The sequence below is a fragment of the Notolabrus celidotus genome, chromosome 17 (genome assembly GCF_009762535.1).
Source record: "Notolabrus celidotus isolate fNotCel1 chromosome 17, fNotCel1.pri, whole genome shotgun sequence".
Taxonomy (NCBI): Eukaryota; Metazoa; Chordata; class Actinopteri; order Labriformes; family Labridae; genus Notolabrus; species Notolabrus celidotus.
Window position 1 is genome coordinate 6,913,822 of NC_048288.1, and position 20,922 is coordinate 6,934,743.

The 20,922-nt window shown below is 41.5% G+C and overlaps 2 protein-coding genes across 2 annotated transcripts; one reads left to right on the forward strand and one right to left on the reverse strand.

Moving 5' to 3' along the window:
* Positions 1-4,666: 4,666 nt before the first annotated feature.
* Positions 4,667-17,820, reverse strand: LOC117828618 (palmitoyltransferase ZDHHC20-like). Its single transcript, XM_034705799.1, has 13 exons — positions 17,634-17,820; positions 16,323-16,349; positions 15,900-15,994; positions 15,684-15,804; positions 15,524-15,593; positions 15,385-15,417; positions 13,425-13,545; positions 12,505-12,637; positions 11,657-11,783; positions 9,576-9,665; positions 9,352-9,464; positions 9,207-9,254; positions 4,667-6,975 (listed from the first exon to the last, which is right to left on the reverse strand). The coding sequence occupies exons 1-12, from the start codon at positions 17,749-17,751 to the stop codon at positions 9,211-9,213; spliced, it is 1,092 nt and encodes a 363-aa protein (XP_034561690.1). The 5' UTR covers positions 17,752-17,820; the 3' UTR covers positions 4,667-6,975; positions 9,207-9,210.
* Positions 17,821-18,979: 1,159 nt separating this feature from the next.
* On the forward strand, positions 18,980-20,222 carry LOC117828619 (arylamine N-acetyltransferase 2-like). Its single transcript, XM_034705800.1, has one exon. The coding sequence runs from the start codon at positions 19,160-19,162 to the stop codon at positions 20,000-20,002; it is 843 nt and encodes a 280-aa protein (XP_034561691.1). The 5' UTR covers positions 18,980-19,159; the 3' UTR covers positions 20,003-20,222.
* The last annotated feature ends 700 nt before the right edge of the window (positions 20,223-20,922 follow it).

Consider the following 20,922-nt stretch of genomic DNA (forward strand, 5'->3'; position numbering starts at 1 on the left):
AAACATGAATTGACGTAAGGCAAAGCTTGAAACACTCAGTAAATGTTCTTAGTCTCCTCTGATGAAAAATACAGATTCTGATTTAAACTCTGAGTGAAAAAGGAAGGAAGGAATTGAAGAAACGAATTAGTGACTGAAGTGTTTGAGTCAGGACCTTTTGAGTTCTGATAACCTGACTCAAGTGATGTCACCCGAGTCAGCATCTGCAGATGAGAATAATCTCAGGTTGTAGAGTTAGATGGAAGTGAACCCACAATGCCTGTCGCCTGCTTGTTTCTGCTTTACCGGCTGTAGTTGGCATTATCTGCTTTAGCATCACACATCCTACTCTCAAACCTGTTCAAAGTTGCATTGTGGGTAATGTAGGAACCATGCTCTTACTTATATATATATATTTTAAAGAAAGACAACGCTGACAAATAAACCAGAAAATCTGTTTTTAAACTCTGTTTCTCCACTTTAGAAATAATAACGATCATAATGAGTCTCAGATTAAAATCTTTTATCTGTGTTGTGTTATTATCCAGCTGTGTTAAATGCTTGATTCTGATTGGTCAAAACTCCACAACAACACTGATTCATCCTCAACAGTCAAAGCAACACCAGGAACAACCTGATCACACGTCATATTGTTTTCCTTTTGATTTCCTGTTTAGAGGCTGATGATGTCCTAGGAGCATAAAGTATTAACATGATGATGTCATCCACTGGTTTCTGGCTGGAAGTTTTGAGGCTCAACAATGGCGATATTTAAAATGCTGAGTCAACATCACTCTATCTTGAAAAAGGCAGAGGTGGAGCTAACAGGGATTTGAGCCTCCTAGAAAACAGCTACAACACACCACAGACTGTATAAAAAAAGCAACCCACTAGTCTATCAAATCAACCACAGCGCTAATTATGTTCAAATCTTAGCCTTGAGAAACTTAAGATGAATGTTTTATTAAACAAAAATCACTTCACAGCTTGTATGAATAAATATATTAGCCTCATACCTCACGTTTTTTGAACCAATGGGACTATGAGTACTTCAATCATCAATAAATGGATGAAGTATCTGTGACTTACCCATCTGTTTCTGAAGCGTTGTTTTGAAGCTGATTGTCTGCGGGTGCCATAATGGAAATGCTGAACTCAAACCAACTTCTGTCGAGCTAGTGTGAGGTAAAGAGGCGGGCCCTTAGCCTTTTTGCTAACAGCTACAGGGTGCACATCTGTCTATCAAGTCAGCCATGTCCTTACATGGGCAATACTTGTAATCTTAATATCTTCTGAACTGCTGTGTTATAAAAAAAAAATCACCCCCCTTACAGTGTGTGCCGATAGAGAAATGAGCAATTCAGACCTTTGAACCAGGCTGTAAACATGTTATTTCTGCTGTAAAGATCGTCTTGTTTGAATGGGTGTTTATGTGGTTTCAGTTGTTTCTGCAGCCAGCCTCTAGTGGACACTCAATGAACTGCAGTTTTTGGCACTTCCGCGTGGGCTTCATATTTTCAGACCGGAGGTTGCCGCTTGATTTCATCATGGGACCCAATGGAGTCTCCTTAGTTTCTGAAGCCATCCCCAAGTGGACACTCTGGGAACTGCATTTTTTTGCACCTCTGCATTGGCTTCATTTTTCAACCTCTGCTTGTTGGTGCTAAATCAGTCGTACTTTAAAGCTCCTGTGAGGAAGTTTGGTTTGCATCAATTATTGCATCCCCTGTTGACAAAGCAATACCTCTAATCTTTTTTGTTGATCTTGCTCTGAACCTTTGAAGGTAGTGTTTTCTGATGAAAAAGTCTGACGGCTGTAGTTAGACTAACTACTATAAGGAAATGATTAGTCTTGTCGCTGGTAGTCTTGTATTGTAAGGTACAGGGGTTTCCAGGAGGACCCCCTCGGGATCACGAGATGTCTTCCAGATTTTTTTTCTGTTTTCAAGTCATCTAAAAATAGAACATTTTACCCATTATAGTAAAAAATATCCACAATAATAGTAGCCAAATTAGCTAGATTTGAAATAAAGCCTTTAAAATAGAAAATGTAATGAGTTTTCTGTCTTTTTTTGTTGCCAGATGACTCCTAAGTTTAGGGTTAGTGAACAGTTAATTATCAAACGCATCAGTAGCAGTAGGTTAATTCATAACTGCACAGGAAACACAGCCACATGCTTGTATACAGTTGAGGTCACAATTATTAGCCCCCCTTGTGAAATCAGATAAAACCCTTGATTTCTCCATGAAAATGACCATTAAAAACAAATGTTTATAGTCTATTTGTTTCCAAAATAACAAAGTCAAAATGTTCACTATGTTTGATTTGGATATTTTATTGATGCAAGTAAATATGACACGTCCAAAATGATTAGCCCCCTGGCCAGAAGTAGTCAATAGTGCACCCTTTCTGAGCCACACCTGAAAACAACCTCTTCAAATAGTTCTTACAAGGTTGGCACATGTCTCTTGAGGGATTTTGGCCCATTCTTCCAATGTAAATTGTTCCAGCTGGTCCAAAGCACATGGTTTCTGAGAATGGACATTCACTTTGAGCACCCACCACAGATTCTCCACAGGATTGAGATCTGGGCTCTGCACGGGCCACTCCAGGACCTTGGTTTAGGTGTCCTTTAAGAACTGTTGGACCAATTTTGACGTATTCTTTGGGTCATTGTCTTGTTGGAAGACCCAGCACCGAGTTAAGCCTAGACTAAGAGCAGAGTTCTTCACATTATCCCTCAAAATGTCAACATAACTTTCTTTTTTCATGATGCCATGCACCAGAACAAAACTCCCTGTGCCTGAGGCTGCAAAACAGCCCCACAGTATGATGCTCTCACCGCCATGTTTAACTGTGGGAACAGTGTTCTTAGGATTGAAGGACTCTCCCTTTCTTGGCCAAACATGAACAACATCCATATGCCCAAAAAGTTCCATCAGATCAAAGGATGGACTTCCAAAACTCATCTTTACCTTTCAAATGTTTACGGGCAAACCTCAGTCTGGCTCTTATGTGCTGCTCTTTGAGTAAAGGGGTTCTTCTGGGACGATGGTCCTGAAGCCCACTACTATAAGATCCCTCACAACTGTGCTCCTTCAAACATCAACTCCAATGGAGGTCAGATCAGCAACAATCATCAATCAACAATCATCTTGGCAGATGTCCAGGGCTTCTTGTTGACATCTTCGACCAGTTTCCTCTCCAGAGTTCTTGAAATCTTGAGTTTTCAACCACGCCTATGTTTGTTTCCAACAGAGTTTGTCTCCTTGTACTTTGCAATGATGCAACGTACAGCTGTTCTAGACACTGTAAAACACCTGGACATGACAGTATAGCCTTCACTCTTATTATGGGACTCCATTATTTCTTTGAGCTCAAGACTGATTTCCATTGTCTTTGGCATGGTTAGTATGAGTAGTCTCTCTCAATAACGTGTTCAAGTGCCCTGTTTGGAGTCCCTTAAGTAAATCTCAATGCTGTTTGAATGCTCAGGTGTTGTTAGGAAGCCAATTGACTGACAGGTGTTGTTAGGAAGCCAGTTGACTGCACATGTGTGTTTTAAAAGCAAAAATTCACATGGGGCTAATAATTTTGACCACCCCATTTTTCCCTATATTTGATATAAAGTTATCCTAAAAATGTATTTTGCATTCCAAACTGTACCAAAGCTACTAAAGAACACTGGTGAATGTTTGCTTATATCAAGATTTATCAATGATTCAAAAATTGGGCAGAATTTAAGGAAAATGTTCCAGAATTCCTTGGGGGCTAATAATTTTGACCTCAAGTGCATGTAGGCTAATTTTTTGCAGACCAGCTAAATGAAGCCACATTAAATCACTTCAAGGGACACTGGGGGTCCCGAGTCTTTAGCACCTGTTTTTGGGGTCACAGACTGAAAAGTCTGGGAACCCCTGGTTTAGTAGGTCACAGAGACTTCAGTATTAATATCAGTCTGTTTCATACGCAGATAAAAACTCCTCACTGCAGCTTTAATGTGTCCAGAAATAACTTGAGCCAAACCAGACTGAGTTTAAAAAAACATTTATTGTTATTTTCACGTTAATTGTGTGGAGGCATGTACTTCATTCACAAAATAGGAACAGTAAAATTAATCAGACAAGAAAAATATATGTAGTCTTCTTCGTACATTATCAATATATATACACACATTGTAAAATAGGACATTGTAACAAAAAAGGAACCAAAAGGTAGCAGTAAGCAAGTTGTGATAGGCTACGTCTGCAGTGAGTGCAGACGTAAACGTTTGTCAGTCTAAAGAAAAAGGCTGAAATTAGGCTGAAACTCCTTCCTCTGTTTGGAGTTTTTATGGCTTCATTTAGAAAGTTGAGACAGACCAGAGTAAAGCTGATTTAAAACATGATGCACCGAGCCATAATTGAAAAACCCCCAAAGTCTGTTTCAACACGTACTCCCAATTCTCATGGTAAAACATGTTTACAGAAGTTAGGCGCCATGCTTTTGAGCATTAGTCAGACGTTATATATGTACACAGATATGTAAAAATCTCATGGCTGCACAGAAGCATTTCTGCCAAGACGACAATATTACAAAAGAACACTCGATTAAGCGTTACAAAACACACACGCGCACTTTAGTCTCCAGGCGAAACAGCCCAGAGAGAATATAGGCAATTTGTAAAACAAGACAACAGGTCCAATGTTTCAGAATCAGTGGCTGTAAGTGACACGAGGAAGGAGCCGAGCACCTCTCTGATGACACACAGTACATTTTTTATTTTCTTGAACCAAATGTTTACGAGTGAGGTTAAGAAAAGATTTGAACGTGATCAGAACAAAACCTTGGCTTCGTGATCTCTGACTGTAATTCTATCCGCTAAGTTGAGATCAAACCACAGTGTGATTCTGCCACCATTAGCATTATCAATACAATAACAAACATCCTCCCATCACTGCTTGGTAAAGAGTAATTATAAATACACTTGGGCTCAAAAAGGTCAGACATGATTGGGAGGATGAAACGTAAACATAAAGAACCAGCTGTTTTAAACCCTCAGTTAAAACCAAAGACTGTTTCATCTGTGGTACATTCAGCACAACGGTGACAATAAAAACATCTCACGACACCACTAATCCACTCTACACGAGATACACAGCTGTAAACTGGAACTTCACCAGAGTCTGGTGGAGCTGAGTTAGAAGGAGGCTCAGTCAGGGATGTGATCAGATACACAAATCAGGAATTTGCTGCCTCCGATGGTCTGGAAAGTTGCATATAAATAACAAAATTCCATGGAAAAGCATTGAACTCATTCCTGAATACTTGTTATTTGGTTATACTGACAAAAAAAAAGTTTATTCACATACAGTGATATGCATGATGAACAACATCTAATGCTTTAAAATGCTTCTGTTACAGAGTTTAACGGACCTGCTGCGTCATTTCAACATCCCAGGTGTTTAACACTGACGGATCGGACTGTTACCAAAATCTCTTGAAGCACAACAAGAGCCACATCTCAGGTGCATACAGAGTAGACAAACAGGAGATAGTCATTTTCAGGAGATAAGGCGGGTTCAATTCACTTTCATTTTTAAAGAAATATAGGCGATTAATAGTAAATGATAAGAAAAGATTGTAGGTTGGTTAAATATTAAAAAAAGGCATTTTATTCTAAAGAAACATGAACTTGCAAATTGAAAGAGAATTGAACCCTGAGCCACATGTAGAAAGTCAGAAGTGATGGCAGATAACATGTCGCCACCTTCTGGCCAACAGCAGAAATGCAAGGACATCATGGCCCACGAGAGGCAGGAGGGACAGAGATAACTTGTAGAAAATATTGTGCCACAAAGACGAGTGAGTAAGATTTGGTTACGATGACATTGGCCAGTGAAGATAAAGCTAGGATGCTGTAAACACTTCAGATTCAGAGGTCAGAGCCCTTATTTGGCAATGAGAGTTGTCGTCTTAGTAAAGGTTGAAGCGCTGAGCTGTACAAAAAAGAGGATGTGGACACTGTGGGCTTTGAATGACTGACACTAAAACAACAGGTAGTGATGGATGCTGCACATTGCACAGTATGAGATACATCTCTCAGGTCAACCTGTTCATGTAAAAGCAGCATGTCTGAACACAAGGTGGCCACAAAAACACATAAAGCTGATTCTTTTAGTTTGTTACACTTTAAAGAAAGAAAAAAAGACACTGCCACTTAAACGTTAACACACTCACACACACAATTAAAACGCCATGAACCACATGCTCAACCTACAGCCGTTATACCTGCGATGCTTCGGGACCAAAGAAAGAAAAAAAGAAAAAAGAAAAGCAGCACGTTGTTTGATGGACATTGATAATCGACAAAGTGCAAATGTGCCATCTTGTGCTCTGATATCCAAAAACGCCGTCCAAAACCCAGCAACAGTCTTCATTGTAAGATAGTCCAGGTTCTGGAGGGAAACATCCATCTCAGAAAAGGTGCAGACCACGGATACGCTCCAACATGACGAGTTAATAAACAAAAGAAGAATAAAGGTCACACAGGTAGACTGTCCACTTCACAAGATGTACTGCCTTTCTTTTCAAAAAACACAGAGAGAGAAACAAACGGCTCCAGCTTTCCTCCTCTCCTCCTCTTCACTTCAGCTTCGTGCCCACTAATTATACTTTTGGCACATTAACACAAAAAGTAGCTCATATTTCTCCAGGATTCTTCAATCATCAATAAATGCTCCAGCTGTGAGAAAAACTTAACAACACAAGAAAATATGTTTATCATTGACTGTTAGTGTGTGTGTGTGTGTTGGTGTGTGAGGGGACCAGCTTGTATCACATGTCCTGTGGGGGTAGGTGTGAGGTTTGTCAACGACACTGCATGCGTAAAATGCCAACACCATGGATGTAAAAATGCATTTCCATAGTTACTCTGAAGGGGTCTGACTGGTGCCAGGGTGACACACCAAACTGTTGCATTTCTTAAGGCATTGTATTAGATGACGGAGTTTCTCCTGTGGCAGAGAGGAAATTAAACCAGTTATTACAAACATTCATCATGCTTACACTTACACACACTTTAATTTGAAAAACCTCACAGACTCTCACATTGACTGCATCTAAGGATGGATGACACATCTCCAGCTCCTCCCATTGTACAAAAGTGAAGTCCAGTGACATGTCATCTTCTGTATTCTGAGCCAGACTCTGACAGCTAAGATCAGCTAAACCAGGACACATTAAACACGCGACTTCCACCAGATCCGTGTCTGGTCGGTCTCCGATCTGCTGCGGTCCGGCTCCGTGCTCTCTCATCCGTCAACAACACCCACTGTTTGTGTTTTTGGAACGCAGCTGGGAGCAGGACCGCAACAGCTGGAGTCATGTGACCGAGGTTTTCCTGCTGCAATCACTGAATCAAGGATTCTCCTCCTACTCTCTTCATCCATGTTGTCTTTCTGGTCCTCTGAAAACCTCTGACCTGTTGACTCCAGGCCTGGCTCCGCTCATCATGACGGTTTGTTGTTGTAGTTAAGTGAAATACGATCTGGTGATAACACAGAGTGTTTTATTCTGAAACTTAACCGAATGTTTTCATTTTGTTTTGGTGCCTGACTTCCTGTCCCGCTCCGTCTGCTCTGTTGAGATTGATGTGTCGTGCTCCGGCATCCGGCAAAAATAGAAGTCTTGTGTATCTGATCTGTTGCGTTCCGACCAGCCAGATCAGAGACACAGCCGGAACGCAACGGAGTGGATCCAGTGGGAGTTAACACATTGACTAGAATAGAATCAGCTCTGGTGCCATGACGGATCGGAGACAGATCTGGCGGAATTTGGCTGAGTCCCTGATAAAACAGCACACATCCCTCAGGTCAACAGAATAGGAAGTTCAGTGACTACTTTAATAGTCTTTGTTGAGTCCATAGACTGTATAAATAATGGATGTAGTATCCATGACATCACCCTTCTGTTCCTAGTAATGCTAAACTCAACCAAACTTAGTGTGAGGTAAAGAGGCGGGCTTTGAGCCTCCTAGCCAACAGCTACAGTGTTCCCGCTTGTCAGTCAAGTCAGTCATGTCCTTATTTGGGCAAAACTCGTAATCTTAATATCTTCTGAAATAATGCTTAAAGAGAAATTAGCTACGTAGACCCAAGACGTTTTTTGAACCAGGCTGTAAACATGTTTATTAATGCTGCAAAGATCGTCTTTTTTGAATGGTACTTCTGGAACAAGCCTCAAGTGGACCCTTAAGGAACTGGAGTTTTTAACACTTCTACATCAGCGTAAGTGAGGTCCCCCAACTGACAGGTGGTTGTATAGATCATAAAACTCGCCTCCTCCATGTTAACAATAGCAATAGCAATTTATTTGAGATGGGATGGGGTTCAAACTTCAAAATACACATGAAATATAAATATCTTATCATAATCAATTATTATGCTGATTTATATTATAGATTATTTTTTAATTTAAAAAGTTTACTTTTAGTTTGTTATTTAATGCAATAAAAAAGGGGAGGTGGCTTCATGATTGACAGCTCTTATGCTGCTCTTAAGGCTAGTTTATACTTCCACTTCGTCCCTACATAGCAGTGGTTGACGCGAATGTAAGCACTACATACTTGTGCGTCGATGTGGCCGTACTGCGCAGCATTACTCCGCTGAAACACCTGAGGGCAGTGTGGTCTCTCTGCTAGTAGGGTCGCCCGTTTCCAGCCCCGCTACGATCTCTGTTTGCTTTTTTAAAGTCATTCTGAGCGTAATATATTAATTTACAGCTGATACATGTTGCTGTTTGTCATACATACATGATTACAGGGAAGAATAGAGAGGAGACGGAGGAGGAGATGAATTGCTGTAAATGCGGGAAATACAATGCTGCCGAGCGGACCAATCATAGGGCTTGCAGTCCGCGTCTATTCGATGCGTAGTTACATTTTGGAGGAGGTGCTCGTCAGTCATGTGTGTAATTCTGTGTCGGTACAGGAGCTACGCAGAAGCCTAGGGCGTAGGCTTCGCCATCAATTCGGCGCAGAAGTACAAATCAGGCTTTATGTTGCTGTGTGCACTGGATTAGCAGAGTAGAAGAGCAATGAGGAGACAAAATGTAATGAACACTGGCACAAAGAGAGCGAGTACAATGAGAGGAGGTGAAGAAGGGCAGACTGTCTTTATATCCAGTCAATGGAGGTCAAACCTGATGACATCAGACAGAATAAACTCAGAGCTTTACTCGTATTCACCTGGTTAGGACTCGCTCTCCATGGAGATTGTGATGGTTTCACTTTCAGCTGTTGAGAGAAAATATAATTAGATGAGGGATAGAAAGCAGAGAGATGTAAGTGTCATTTCAGCCTGTGAGACAAAACCATCGCTGCTACAGCTCACCTGATTTGAGAGTGTGGTTAGCCAGATGGTCTCCAACATTGTTGGCATGCTGGTCGTTGCTCAGGAGGCGATTCTGTGAGTCGCTGAGAGGGCTCGCAGGGACTTCAGCAGCACTGGAAAACCCAATTAGAGAGCTCAATGGGATGTGCATCAATAGCCCTTTCCAAAAACATAAATCTGTACAAAGCCTTGTGTCAAATCATGTTTTATTACAGATTTATCACCTTTTATCGGACTCAGGGTGCAGGGTGACGGTGGCTTGCTCTACATCAGCGTTGACAAGCCGTGTTGGGAACGTAAGCCCGTCTCCCTGACTGCAGAGAACACGAGGACGAGAGAGAGGCAGGGTTAGGTGCGATCAGTCTGCAGGGTAACACAGTGAAACTACAATACTGTTGACTTCATATTCAGAGAGGAGGAGAAGGAGGTTTCCTTTATGGTATCAAAGTTTAGCATGAGCTGTAAGTTCATCTGCAGATTGCACGTACAGGAAGCATGTTTGAAACCCTTTAGGAGCCTCAAGCCACCCCACAAATAATCGATCCAACATCTGTTGGTTTAAAGCGTCTCAATCAAACAAGACTTCACTAAAACTACACCCAGAATGTCTGCAGTCTGCTTCCTATCTGTGTACCTGACAGCTGAGCCTTCCTCTTTCAAGACATGGCCTTGTGAGTAACATGTGACACGTCTGGCATGTTTGTGACGGGAAGTGAATCTCCTCTCTGTGTGCGTCAAAGAAAAGTCCTACCATGCTTTACATGGTCAGCAGAAAGTGTCCAGATATGCTCAGGGTTTAGTGAAGAGGTTATATTCATCACCTGAGCATATAAATCTCATGTTTGATGCAACATTAGCACAACATCTCAAGATAGGAGCAGGGCTGCAGCCAATCAAATCAGCCTAGAGTAAGATGCGGTCTCTTGAGTGTGGTTCAAAGACAGCAGCAGGTGAGGAGGGATCAGAGACTGAGCTGAGAGAACTAAATAATCTCCATGCTTCGAAATGGTGCAATAAATAACATTCAACATGCAGTAATATACTTCATTTTAGTGACCTCCTTTTATCCCTATTATGGATGTACATTAGTGTGTGTGTGGCTGAATGCATGTGGGTATGTGAGGAATGTGACTCTTTTGTTTTAGAGGGGCACGCCAAATTTAACCGTACAATGAGGAAATGACAAAGGAGCCATGCTGCTCTAAATTCTAAATCAGTTTTGCTTTTACTCTTCATGACGTCAACAGCAGACGGCTCGGACTGTGAGAGCGCTTTAAATCTTATATTTAACAAGTTTATTATTGCAGTTCTACATCTGACGTTAACATGACGTGACGTTTATAACATTACTTGTTGTTTTTCAACCCTGGAGCTCAAAAGGATTCACTGAAACCAAATGACATCCATGAAGCACTTTGATTAGGTCAGTGACGGCTACACTGCGCCCTAACAAACAATTCGGGCCCACTTTAGTCAACGCTCATGCTTCAACAGGAAGTGCTGCAATGTCTAAAACGTGTCCCTGAAGCGCAGTGAAGCAGACGGTTAAATAAACAATGAGGGCGCAAATTTAGCTTAATGGTTAAATCGTGCCCTTGTAGCGGGCAGCCTGGGTTCGATTCCAGCCTGCATGTCCCTCCCCCCACTTTCTCTTCCAGTTTCCAGCTCTATCCCTGTCCTCTCCTCTCTAATAAAGGTGTAAAAATCCCAAAATATAACTTAAAACAATGAAATGAAATGAAATGAAAAATAAAAATAAATAAACCATAAAGGTGAGCAAAATTTGCTGTGCTGTGTGCAGTGGATCTGCATCGTCAAAATATGAACTGGATCTGTTTTCAAAGGAGGCAGATGTGAAGCTGAGTAGAGCAGATTGAGTACAGCATAGAGCATTAAAGCTAGGGTTGGTAGTCACGGAAAACTAGCATGAATTTGATTGTAGCATTTCCTCAGGACTCCGTCTCTGAATCAGCAGCAAAATCAAGCAATAGTTTTGTCACTTTTAATTATGTAGTACACCGACCCATGGTGGAATCCCCCCAAAAAATCAAAGGTCATAAGATCCAAATGAACCGCGAGGAAACCTCTGAGAGGCAACCTGTTGTTAGTGAGTTTGCAATTCCCGCCAGATCTTGAAGATCTCCTGTGATTTCTTGATCTTACAAATCCAGCTGCCTGTAAATGTGCAACGCTTCAGGAAGTCTAAGGTACGATATGGATGGCGTGAAAAGTGTGGTGCAAACATGTGAAAGTGGAATCAAACTCTCATCTCTATTTCTCCTTGTTCTCTTTTTTTCTCCCGTACCTGGTAAAGATTGGCAGCAGCCAGTACTTCTTCTCGTCTCCAAACACCTGAGCGATATTCTTCCGGAAACCCAGAGAGAATCCGTTCTTATCAGAGCCCGTTCTAAAGACCGGTGCTCTGAACGCCTCTGAGGGAGGGAAAGACACGGAGAGAGGAGGATGAACAGAGAGGACAAATACAGAGATGATTGTACAAACACATCTACACTACCGGTCAAAAGTTTGGAAACACCTTCTCATTCAAAGGTTTGTATTTATTTTAATGATTGTAAACACTGTAGATTAATACTGAAGACATCAAAACTATGAAAGAACATATATGGAATTATTTAATGAACAAAAAAGTGTTGAACAAAGCAGAATATGTTTTATATTTTAGATTCTGTAAAGCAGCCCCCTTTTTCCTTCATGACAGCTTTGCACACTCTTGGTATTCTCTCAGTCTGCTTCATGAAGTGGTCTCCTGGAATGGTTTCTAATTAACATGAGCCTTGTCAAGAGTTCATTTGTAGAATGACTTGCCTTCTTAATGTGTTTGAGACCATCAGTTGTGTTGTTCAGAGGTAGGGTTAGTACACAATGGAGAGCCCTATTTGACTACTGTTGTAATCCAGATTATGGCAAAAACAGATTATTTCATAGTTTTGATGTCTTCAGTATTAATCTACAATGTTGAAAATAATTAAAATAAATAAAACATTGAATGAGAAGGTGAGTCCAAACTTTTGACTGGTAGTGTACATCTAGAAGAATGCTGAAAACATCTTCAACAGATTAACAGAATGGAATACGTACATGATGTGTTTTAAGGACTGCTTATATGATTTTGAATGTGTGCACATTTGTTACCTATAGTGGACCTGTTCTTCCCTACAAGCCACAGGTGGTAGCTGAAGAGGGACAAAATACTGATGCAGAACATGGCCGCCACAAAAAAGAGAAACAAGACATGGAATTTGGCGGGAGTGTCGTGCAGCTCGTTCTGGGGAAGAGACGGGAGAAGAGAGGAGCGAGAGAGGAATCAATAACAAATTCACATGGAGGTTATTTCTGGAGAGGAAAACTCTGAGAGAAAGTCAAGAAGAGTAGGAGAGAGGTAGAGTCATCGAGGAATGAGAAGACATGTGAACCACGTCACCGCACGCACATCACAACAAAAAACATGGCAACGATGGTGAGGCACGGCAACACTAAAGGCTTTGGAGGACAGCTGGTTACCTTTGGGCAGTTCTCTGCCGATTTCCTCCGGCAAAGCTTTAGTACAAACAGAAACGAGACTGGTTAGCAACACCAGGAGAGAGAAAGGTGGGAGGGGGAGGAGGCACTTGGAAAAGAGCAGGCAATTACAAGTCAAGGCCAAGTCTGGTGAAAGGGGGGAGAGAAAGAAGAAGAGAGTGGGTAACTGTACAAAGTGTGCACAGAATGGAGTGAACAATGGGATGAAAGAGGAAAAAGATGAGGGGAAATCAAAGGAAAGAGGAGAGGAGGTGTTTGCAACCACATGAGTGAGTGGTGTGACTGATTGTTTGGATAGTGGAGAGGGGAGACAGAAAAAGAGAGAGATCGCAGAACAATGAGCCAGTGTGCGAGAACTGGGGATAACAGAGGGGGAAACAGAAAGAGAGAGAGAGAGAGGGAGAGAGGTGAAGGGCGGAAGGTCAGAGAGGACAGAGACTAACAGAGGAGCAGTCAGCACCATGCACAACGCACTCAGAGAGGATGCTCCACATGCAACCAAATCTGCATCACACATCCTCATGGCTACTCACTGTCCAGAACTTTATGAAATACTGCAGCACCGTGGCCGCAATGAACAAACAGTACACCAGCGAGTAGGCCAGGAAGAGGATGAAGAACTTGTAGTTGGAGAATCCAACACAGTTGTTGACCCTGGAGACAGAGAAAAACACAGAAAGGTTGGGGTTGACATCACTTCCTCTGAGCAGAAATCTTATCAGGCTGAACTTTAAAAGGCTTTGTGTTCGTCTCGTAGCTGCATCGGGTGGTTGTTTCAAAGATGTGGTAGCCTCAAACGCTGACACCAAGTGTGTGGAAGGAATAAATGAACTGAGCAGCACTGGAGAACTGATACGACCACGAAACAGAGGAACAGCAGCATTTGGAATGTGTCTGGAGGGAGAAATCTAACCTGATAGGCCATGGAAGTTCATACTGTGTGTGACTGTTGTTGTCATGCACTAACAATGCCTGCTGCATTATTGTAACTAAATATTTTCCTTCTTTTACAACAGCCTGAAAAGTTCCTTGACTCTCCTGTCGCTGCTTAACAAAGCAGGTTTTAAAAGGATGTGTTACCATTATTATCTTCTATATAAAGTCCTACAGAAGAACACAGGAGGACACCCAAAAGACAGAGCGTGCAACGTAGAAGAAAGAGAGGACAATCGGGGACATGAGGAGGCTAAATTGACAGTGGCCTTGCAGAAGCTGCTCGTCTGTGCCAACCGAGGGAGGAAGTGTTTGCTGCAAATATCTCCTCTTTTTGTCAGCAGCAGTTCATGGTGAGCATTTGGGTCAAACCAAAGCTGTATGATTAACAATAGAAGGGTGTTTCCATGAGCTGCTGCTGCTGCATGAACAATGGCACTCAACAAGTGCATGAACTTTCAAAGTTTGCTGAAAATGTAGATCTCTTGCGTGTATTTTTGCAGGACGCACATATAAATGATTACAATCAAATAAGACCAACATGTTGTATTATGCTGGGTTCCTTTAAAAAGTTTCAGCTACATAAGTCTTCAGATTTTAAAAACAAGAATCACCACCAGAATTTGCATCATTAGTCCACTTCATATTGACCAAGTCACCCCAGCATTGAAGGAAGTAACAGAGGGGATACAGGGTCGAGACCATAGACTGTATAAATAATGGACTCAGTATCAATGACGTCACCCATCTGTTCCTGAGCACTGTTTTGAAGCCGATTGTCTGCGGGAGCCATATTAATAATGCTGAACTCAACCAAGCTTAGTGTGAGGTAAAGAGTGAAGTCAGTCATGTCCTTAAATGGGCAAAACTTGTAATCTTAATATCTTCTGAACTGGTGCGTTAGGAAAAAATTCCCCCCACTTATAGTGTGTGCCGGGACATTAGCTACGTAGACCCAAGCCGTTTTTTGAACCAGGCTGTAAACATGTTTATTTCTGCTGCAAAGATCGTCTTTTATGAATTGGTGTGTATGTGGTTTCTGGTGTTTCTGCAGATCAGCCTCAAACAGATGCTCGATTAACTGTGTTTATAACACTTCCACATGGGCTTTATATTGGTCGAGATGTGATCACTGTAAAAGCAGCAGGTCCGAAAAGTGTGTGTGCATTGAGCCCCCGCTGTGAGGTTACACATCCTGCCTTATGTTTCCAAAATGCTATGATGCAACTGTAAATAATACACAGGACACCCATGTAACGCTGTTGGGGACTCAATATAAAAGTACAAAGGCGTACGGACGGTGGAGTTTTTGTTACTGCACTGAGCGTTGATTCTAGTGCCCCCTGTGGACAAAGTGGTACCTTCTAGTGTTGGCTAATTTTGCTGTGCACGTTTGTAAGTAGTGTTTTGGATAAAATGCTCACCCTGAATTCTCAAATGAAATTAAAAACAGGCTTGCAGTGAATCGCTTCATGTGACAGCAATGCCCTGAATGAAATGTTGACTCGTAGTGGAACAAGGAGGCTAAGTATGTCTATAAGTGTTGCAGGTGTTACATACCAGGGACAATGGTGGTCCATCTTCAAGACGCACCTGTAAACACACACGGCAGGAGAATTAAAAAGGTTTGGGACACATTCAAAATAATAATAGAAAATGGTGCTGTTGTTTGTATTTGCTGGATTCACAGTTGTCTTACATGTCACACGCAGAGCAGTGATGGCAGCGGTCTGGCTTGATGACTTGACAGCGGTCACAGTAACGGATCGCTGCATCACGTCAATACAACAGTATTAGGTTAATGCAGAAACACAGAGATGCAAACACACAGACAAATGTATTCCCACACACAGACGCACCTCCGGCTCCTGTGCGGGTGTACAGAGGCAGACTGGTGGCAGCTCTCCACAGGATCTCTTGCTGGGACTCTGGCCTCTCCTCCTTCTCATAACGCTCCTTCTCAGCCTTTGGCAGGCAGAACTGGAGGGAAACACAGAAGGCAGATCACTTTTACAAATGTGTTCGACTGTATTACAGTCAGAGGGAGCGTGTTCTGTGGAAGCAGGTTGTTTTACCTCTTTGGAGGGGTTGGCAGGTTTGGTGAAGATGGTCTTCCAGTAAGACCATACAAACATGACGAAAGAGAGGTGGAAGAAGATCAAGTAGACGACTGGAAGGAGACCATAAAGCACACCATGAAGATACAGTCTGATATGTACATGATGTGCTGCTGCAGATTCGTGGAATCACTGATCTTCTGCATGATTAAATTAATGAGAGCTAATGCTGAATGAGGAGCTGCTCTGCTCTGAGCAGACTGACCACAGCACTTTGAGAGATCACGTTTTCTGTCTGTGCCAGCCTTTTTTTTTTTTTGCAAAGTGTACAGAGCATATTTCACCAGACCTGAGAGAGATTATCCCAATAAGTAGCAAACTGGCTCAGCACAGTGGATTCCAATCATGATGTATTAAATAAACATTCCCAAAAACACTTACTCTGCTCTCCTATACTGGGGATGGTGACTGAAAGAGAAGAAACAGACAGAGAAAAGAAACCGTTAGAAAAGAGGGGGATACATTTACAAACCACACAAAGTTTCAAACCATAGTAATGAAATAGACAGTTTAAAATGTGTTGTTTTGTTTTTCCTCTCTTCTTTTTTGACACTTTATTTGTATTTCTTACATTTCAAGGCTCATCCAATCCCTCCTCTCAATGTTTTTAGTCCTATCACACATCCTTATGTTGCAAAATGAATAAACCCTGCTCCATTTTCTTGGCATTTTAAGGACTTATTGTTCATCTAGTAAGGAGATTTCTGTGTCCCACGCCAGGAAGGAACTTTCCGTCTCTTTTTTTTGCCAATGCGAGAAAAAAAATCCCCTCTGATCCTAATTGGACCCGAAAACAAGAATTTTGATGTGTCGCATTTAATCAGAAATGTACAAAGTCCATCCATTGTGGAATATTTAGAAACATTATAAAGTTTTTTTTCATTAATGTCAGCTCTTCTGTATGTCAGATGAATGATGTAAGATGAAAAAAATTCACTTTGCATAGTTTGAAAGCGCAGCAGGGCCGAAAGATCTATTTATGGGTGCTCTATCTTACATATTATGTTATTTGAGGAGTCACAAGCACTCCTCAAATTGTTGGCTGGTGTCTCTCTGTGTGGATGTGCACTGCTAATGTGTTTAATATCTCATGTAAATTACAGCACAACTATATAAAATAAACCTTAGCATTACACCTTGTTCAGTGTGTGTGAAGTAACTCCTGAATATGTAGCCCATGCATCATTTCTCAATAAATGCATGTAAATTATGTTAATTGATGAAGATATATTTTAAAAAAAATTCACACTTTTGGAAAAAAAACCCTCTATCTTCCAAATCCACACTTTATCCGAGTTGACGAGTGAACTGTCTCATTTCTGAGTCTGGATGGAGGGTGACTATTTATGAGGACACCCAGCAAAGAGCCGAGCTGTTTAATTCTCCATCCAGACTCCAGAAAAACAAGACACAGAAAAACAACATCCACAGCTCCGTTAAAGTTTCTCTTTGTCCAAAACAAATTTCCCATAAAGACGAGTCGACCCAAATGTGTGGCAGCGGGCAGATAATTAGCAGTATCTAGATTTGTTCCTGCTTGCCAACACCATTGTTGAGCTGCAGTCCATTTACTTCCTGCTGGCCAGCAGCAGCAGCAGCAGCTGTATGTTTGTGTGGACAGCGGCACAATGAAAACATCTGCGCTTTAAAGGACCTAACGAGGCCACAGACTGCGGCAGGACGGCTACTTACATATACAAAGCTCCAGCACGTACGCGTAATACGACCAGCAGACGACCAGGGCGATAAAAATCACAGGGATCCATGCTAAACCCCGTTGACAGCATCTCAGTACGTGTGTGGGCGCCATCTTTCTCCCTCTACTGAGGGGAAGGGAGTGCCAATGGGTGACGTCACGTGAGCAGAGACGGGAGGAGGTCTGAGGGAGGAGATGGAGGGTTTTTAATTGGTTATTAATGAAAAAGGCTTCATTAAAGAAATGCATGGTCATTATAAACATACACACTATCTATCTATCTATCTATCTATCTATCTATCTATCTATCTATCTATCTATCTATCTATCTATCTACTCTGCAGAGAAGAGTGTAGCTCTACACACACCAAAGCTTTAAAAGTGTAGCTTACTTTATTTAAAATGTTGAATTTACTGTGATTATTCTTAAAGTTTGTTTCGAAGTTGAATACGTTTAATGTTTTATTTTTCTATTCCACTGTTTTACATTTTCATTTGTATTTGTTCTAAGAATTGCCCAGTTTAACTTTTGAAAATTTCACATCCAGAATAAAAGAGATTTTTTGTGGTATTAATAAAGATTTGAAAACCTATAGTCTTGACGGAAAGATATTATCGTTGTTCTTGTTCTTCTTCATCTTGTTCTTGTTCTTCTTCATCTTGTTCTTGTTCTTCTTCATCTTGCTCTTGTTCTTGTTCTTCTTCACCTTGCTCTTGTTCTTGTTCTTCATCTTGCTCTTGTTCTTGTTCTTCTTCACCTTGCTCTTGTTCTTGTTCTTGTTCTTCATCTTGCTCTTGTTCTTGTTCTTCTTCATCTTGCTCTTGTTCTTGTTCTTGTTCTTCTTCATCATCTTGTTCTTGTTCTTCTTATTATTATTATTCTTCTTTTTATTATTGCTATTTTTATTATTATTGTCGTTGTTTTTATTATTATTATTATCATGATTATTTTATTATTTTTATTATTATTATCATTATTATTATTATTTGTATTGTTATTCTTAATTTTTTTTATCATTATTAAACATTATTTTATTACTAAACATTATTATTGTTATTTTTACTATTATGGTTTTATATCCTTATTATTTTTATTATTATTAGATTATTTGTATTTATTTTTCCGTATTATTATTATTATTATTATTATTATTATTATTATTATTATTATTATTTTAAGTTAGACCTGCAACTTTTCTGGTTTTGCTGATCACTCAAGTCAATAAACCTTATCTCTTCCTTGAACCTCCTTATAAAACCTGAAGTACTTGTTCTGAATCAGGTGGTGACTTTATGACTTTCTGTACTTTGAACCTGCCCTCAGCACAACGTCATTGAAATTCAACACCAGGAAGAAAACTATAAAGGGAAGACTGCATGTTTTCTTTTACACCGTGTGTGACTAATGATCGACTTGACCGAGGGTTGGCTCAGCAGGAACCGTGAGTCGTAACAAACCGGGAAGTTTACGCACAAAGCGAGAGTAGTTCCGTCTTGTTCAGGGAAGTTGACCTCCTCTGAGATGGATGTGAACACATATCTGACTCGCATTGGGTTTTCCGGCCCAGCAGAGCCCACCCTGGACGTGCTGCGCTCCGTGCACCTCTGTCACCAGCTGACGGTCCCGTTTGAGAACCTCACGGCGCACAGCGGGGGGCGAGTCCAGCTCCAGCTCCCTCTTCTGTACGACAAGATAGTGACTCAGCGGAGAGGAGGGTTCTGCTTTGAGAACAACGGACTGTTCTCCTGGCTTCTGGGCCAACTGGGCTTCAAGGTGACGATGCTCTCAGGGCAGGTGAGGAGTCTGAAGACGGGGTACTACGGACCACCTTTGGACCATTTGATCCTTGTGGTGAGCTTGGATGGGAAGCGCTGGCTCTGCGACGTCGGGTTCGGCACCCCCGGCTTCAGTACCCCCCTTTCACTGGAGACAAGTGACTCCCAGGAGCTGGGCCACAGAGTGTACCGGATCAGAGAGGCCGAGGGGATGCACTTCTTGGAGTGGCAGCGTGAGGAGAATAGAGGACTGGATGGAGAGTGGACCGAGATCTACAAGTTCACGCTTGAACCTCGGTGTCTGGAGGACTTTGCAGAGATGTGCGAGTACCACCAAGACTCTCCTTGCTCCATCTTCTTCTGCAAGACCGTCTGCATGGTTCTGAAGCCTGGAGGAAGGCTTACCTACATCGGCCGCAGACTGATCAGCGCCACTTTCCCAACTCAGTCTAAAGGGTTTGAAACCACAACCAGGGAACTTAGAGATGAGGAGATCCCAGAGGTTCTCTCAGAGGAGTTTGGAATTGTGCTAAAATCTCCTCTCGTACCCAAGGATGAAGCCATCACACCACCACCTGTTATGTACTAGTGATTCCAGGATGTATCGCCCTGACATGTGCGATAATATCGAATCGTCTGCACCAAAGATGCTTTTATTTTGAAAAACACTCATTTCCATTCAAATTTCTCTCACAGTGCTACTCCTCAGTGATCCCCATGGTGGCGCTAATTACACTAATCCTGCACTTTACCTTAAGGGCATTAATCCATTTCTCAGATATGTTTCATTATATGTTTGTCTTGCAGAATTACTGTGTCGTGTTATTATATTCTTGGCTCATGAATCTGGTATTATATCTTAAGTGATCCAGCAATTCCCACCCCTGTAACGATACCTCGACACCGCCATGGTCAGATGTGAAAACCCCAAGACAGTCCAGCTGCAGACCTCCACTCTGAGATCCGCTCCACTGCCAGAAGGAAGCGACATAAGGATTAAGCCGGCTGAGAGTGGAAGTCTGCAGCTGGACCCCTCTTGTGTTACATTGAAAAAACAAAGAATAAAATGCACGTCATCAATAACACAACATAAATTGGTGGGCACCTCCGTTTGGTGTAATGATCTCAACCGTTTTCATTTCCTCAAGAGAGACACAATGGTTTCATTTGGGCTCCAGTCCGATCACAACCTCTGTGTTTACATTCATTGTTGTTTGAACCTTAAAACGGGGATAGAGGTAGGATCAATTCAAGGTTTAAAGATTCACAGCAATATGATTAACTTAATATTATATGCAACACATGAAGGTCAAATGTGTTCATTTAAGTCCGTTTCATGATAACTATTTTACGGTTATTTAGTTATTTATTAAATGATGGTGATTAAAGCGATTCCAACAGTCCAAAGCTAATTGTCTTATGCTATGATATTGAAACATTCAAGACATTTGTTTATGTTTACAAGAGCAGGCATATTTATCATTTGACTTCCGTCCGACAATAGAGAAG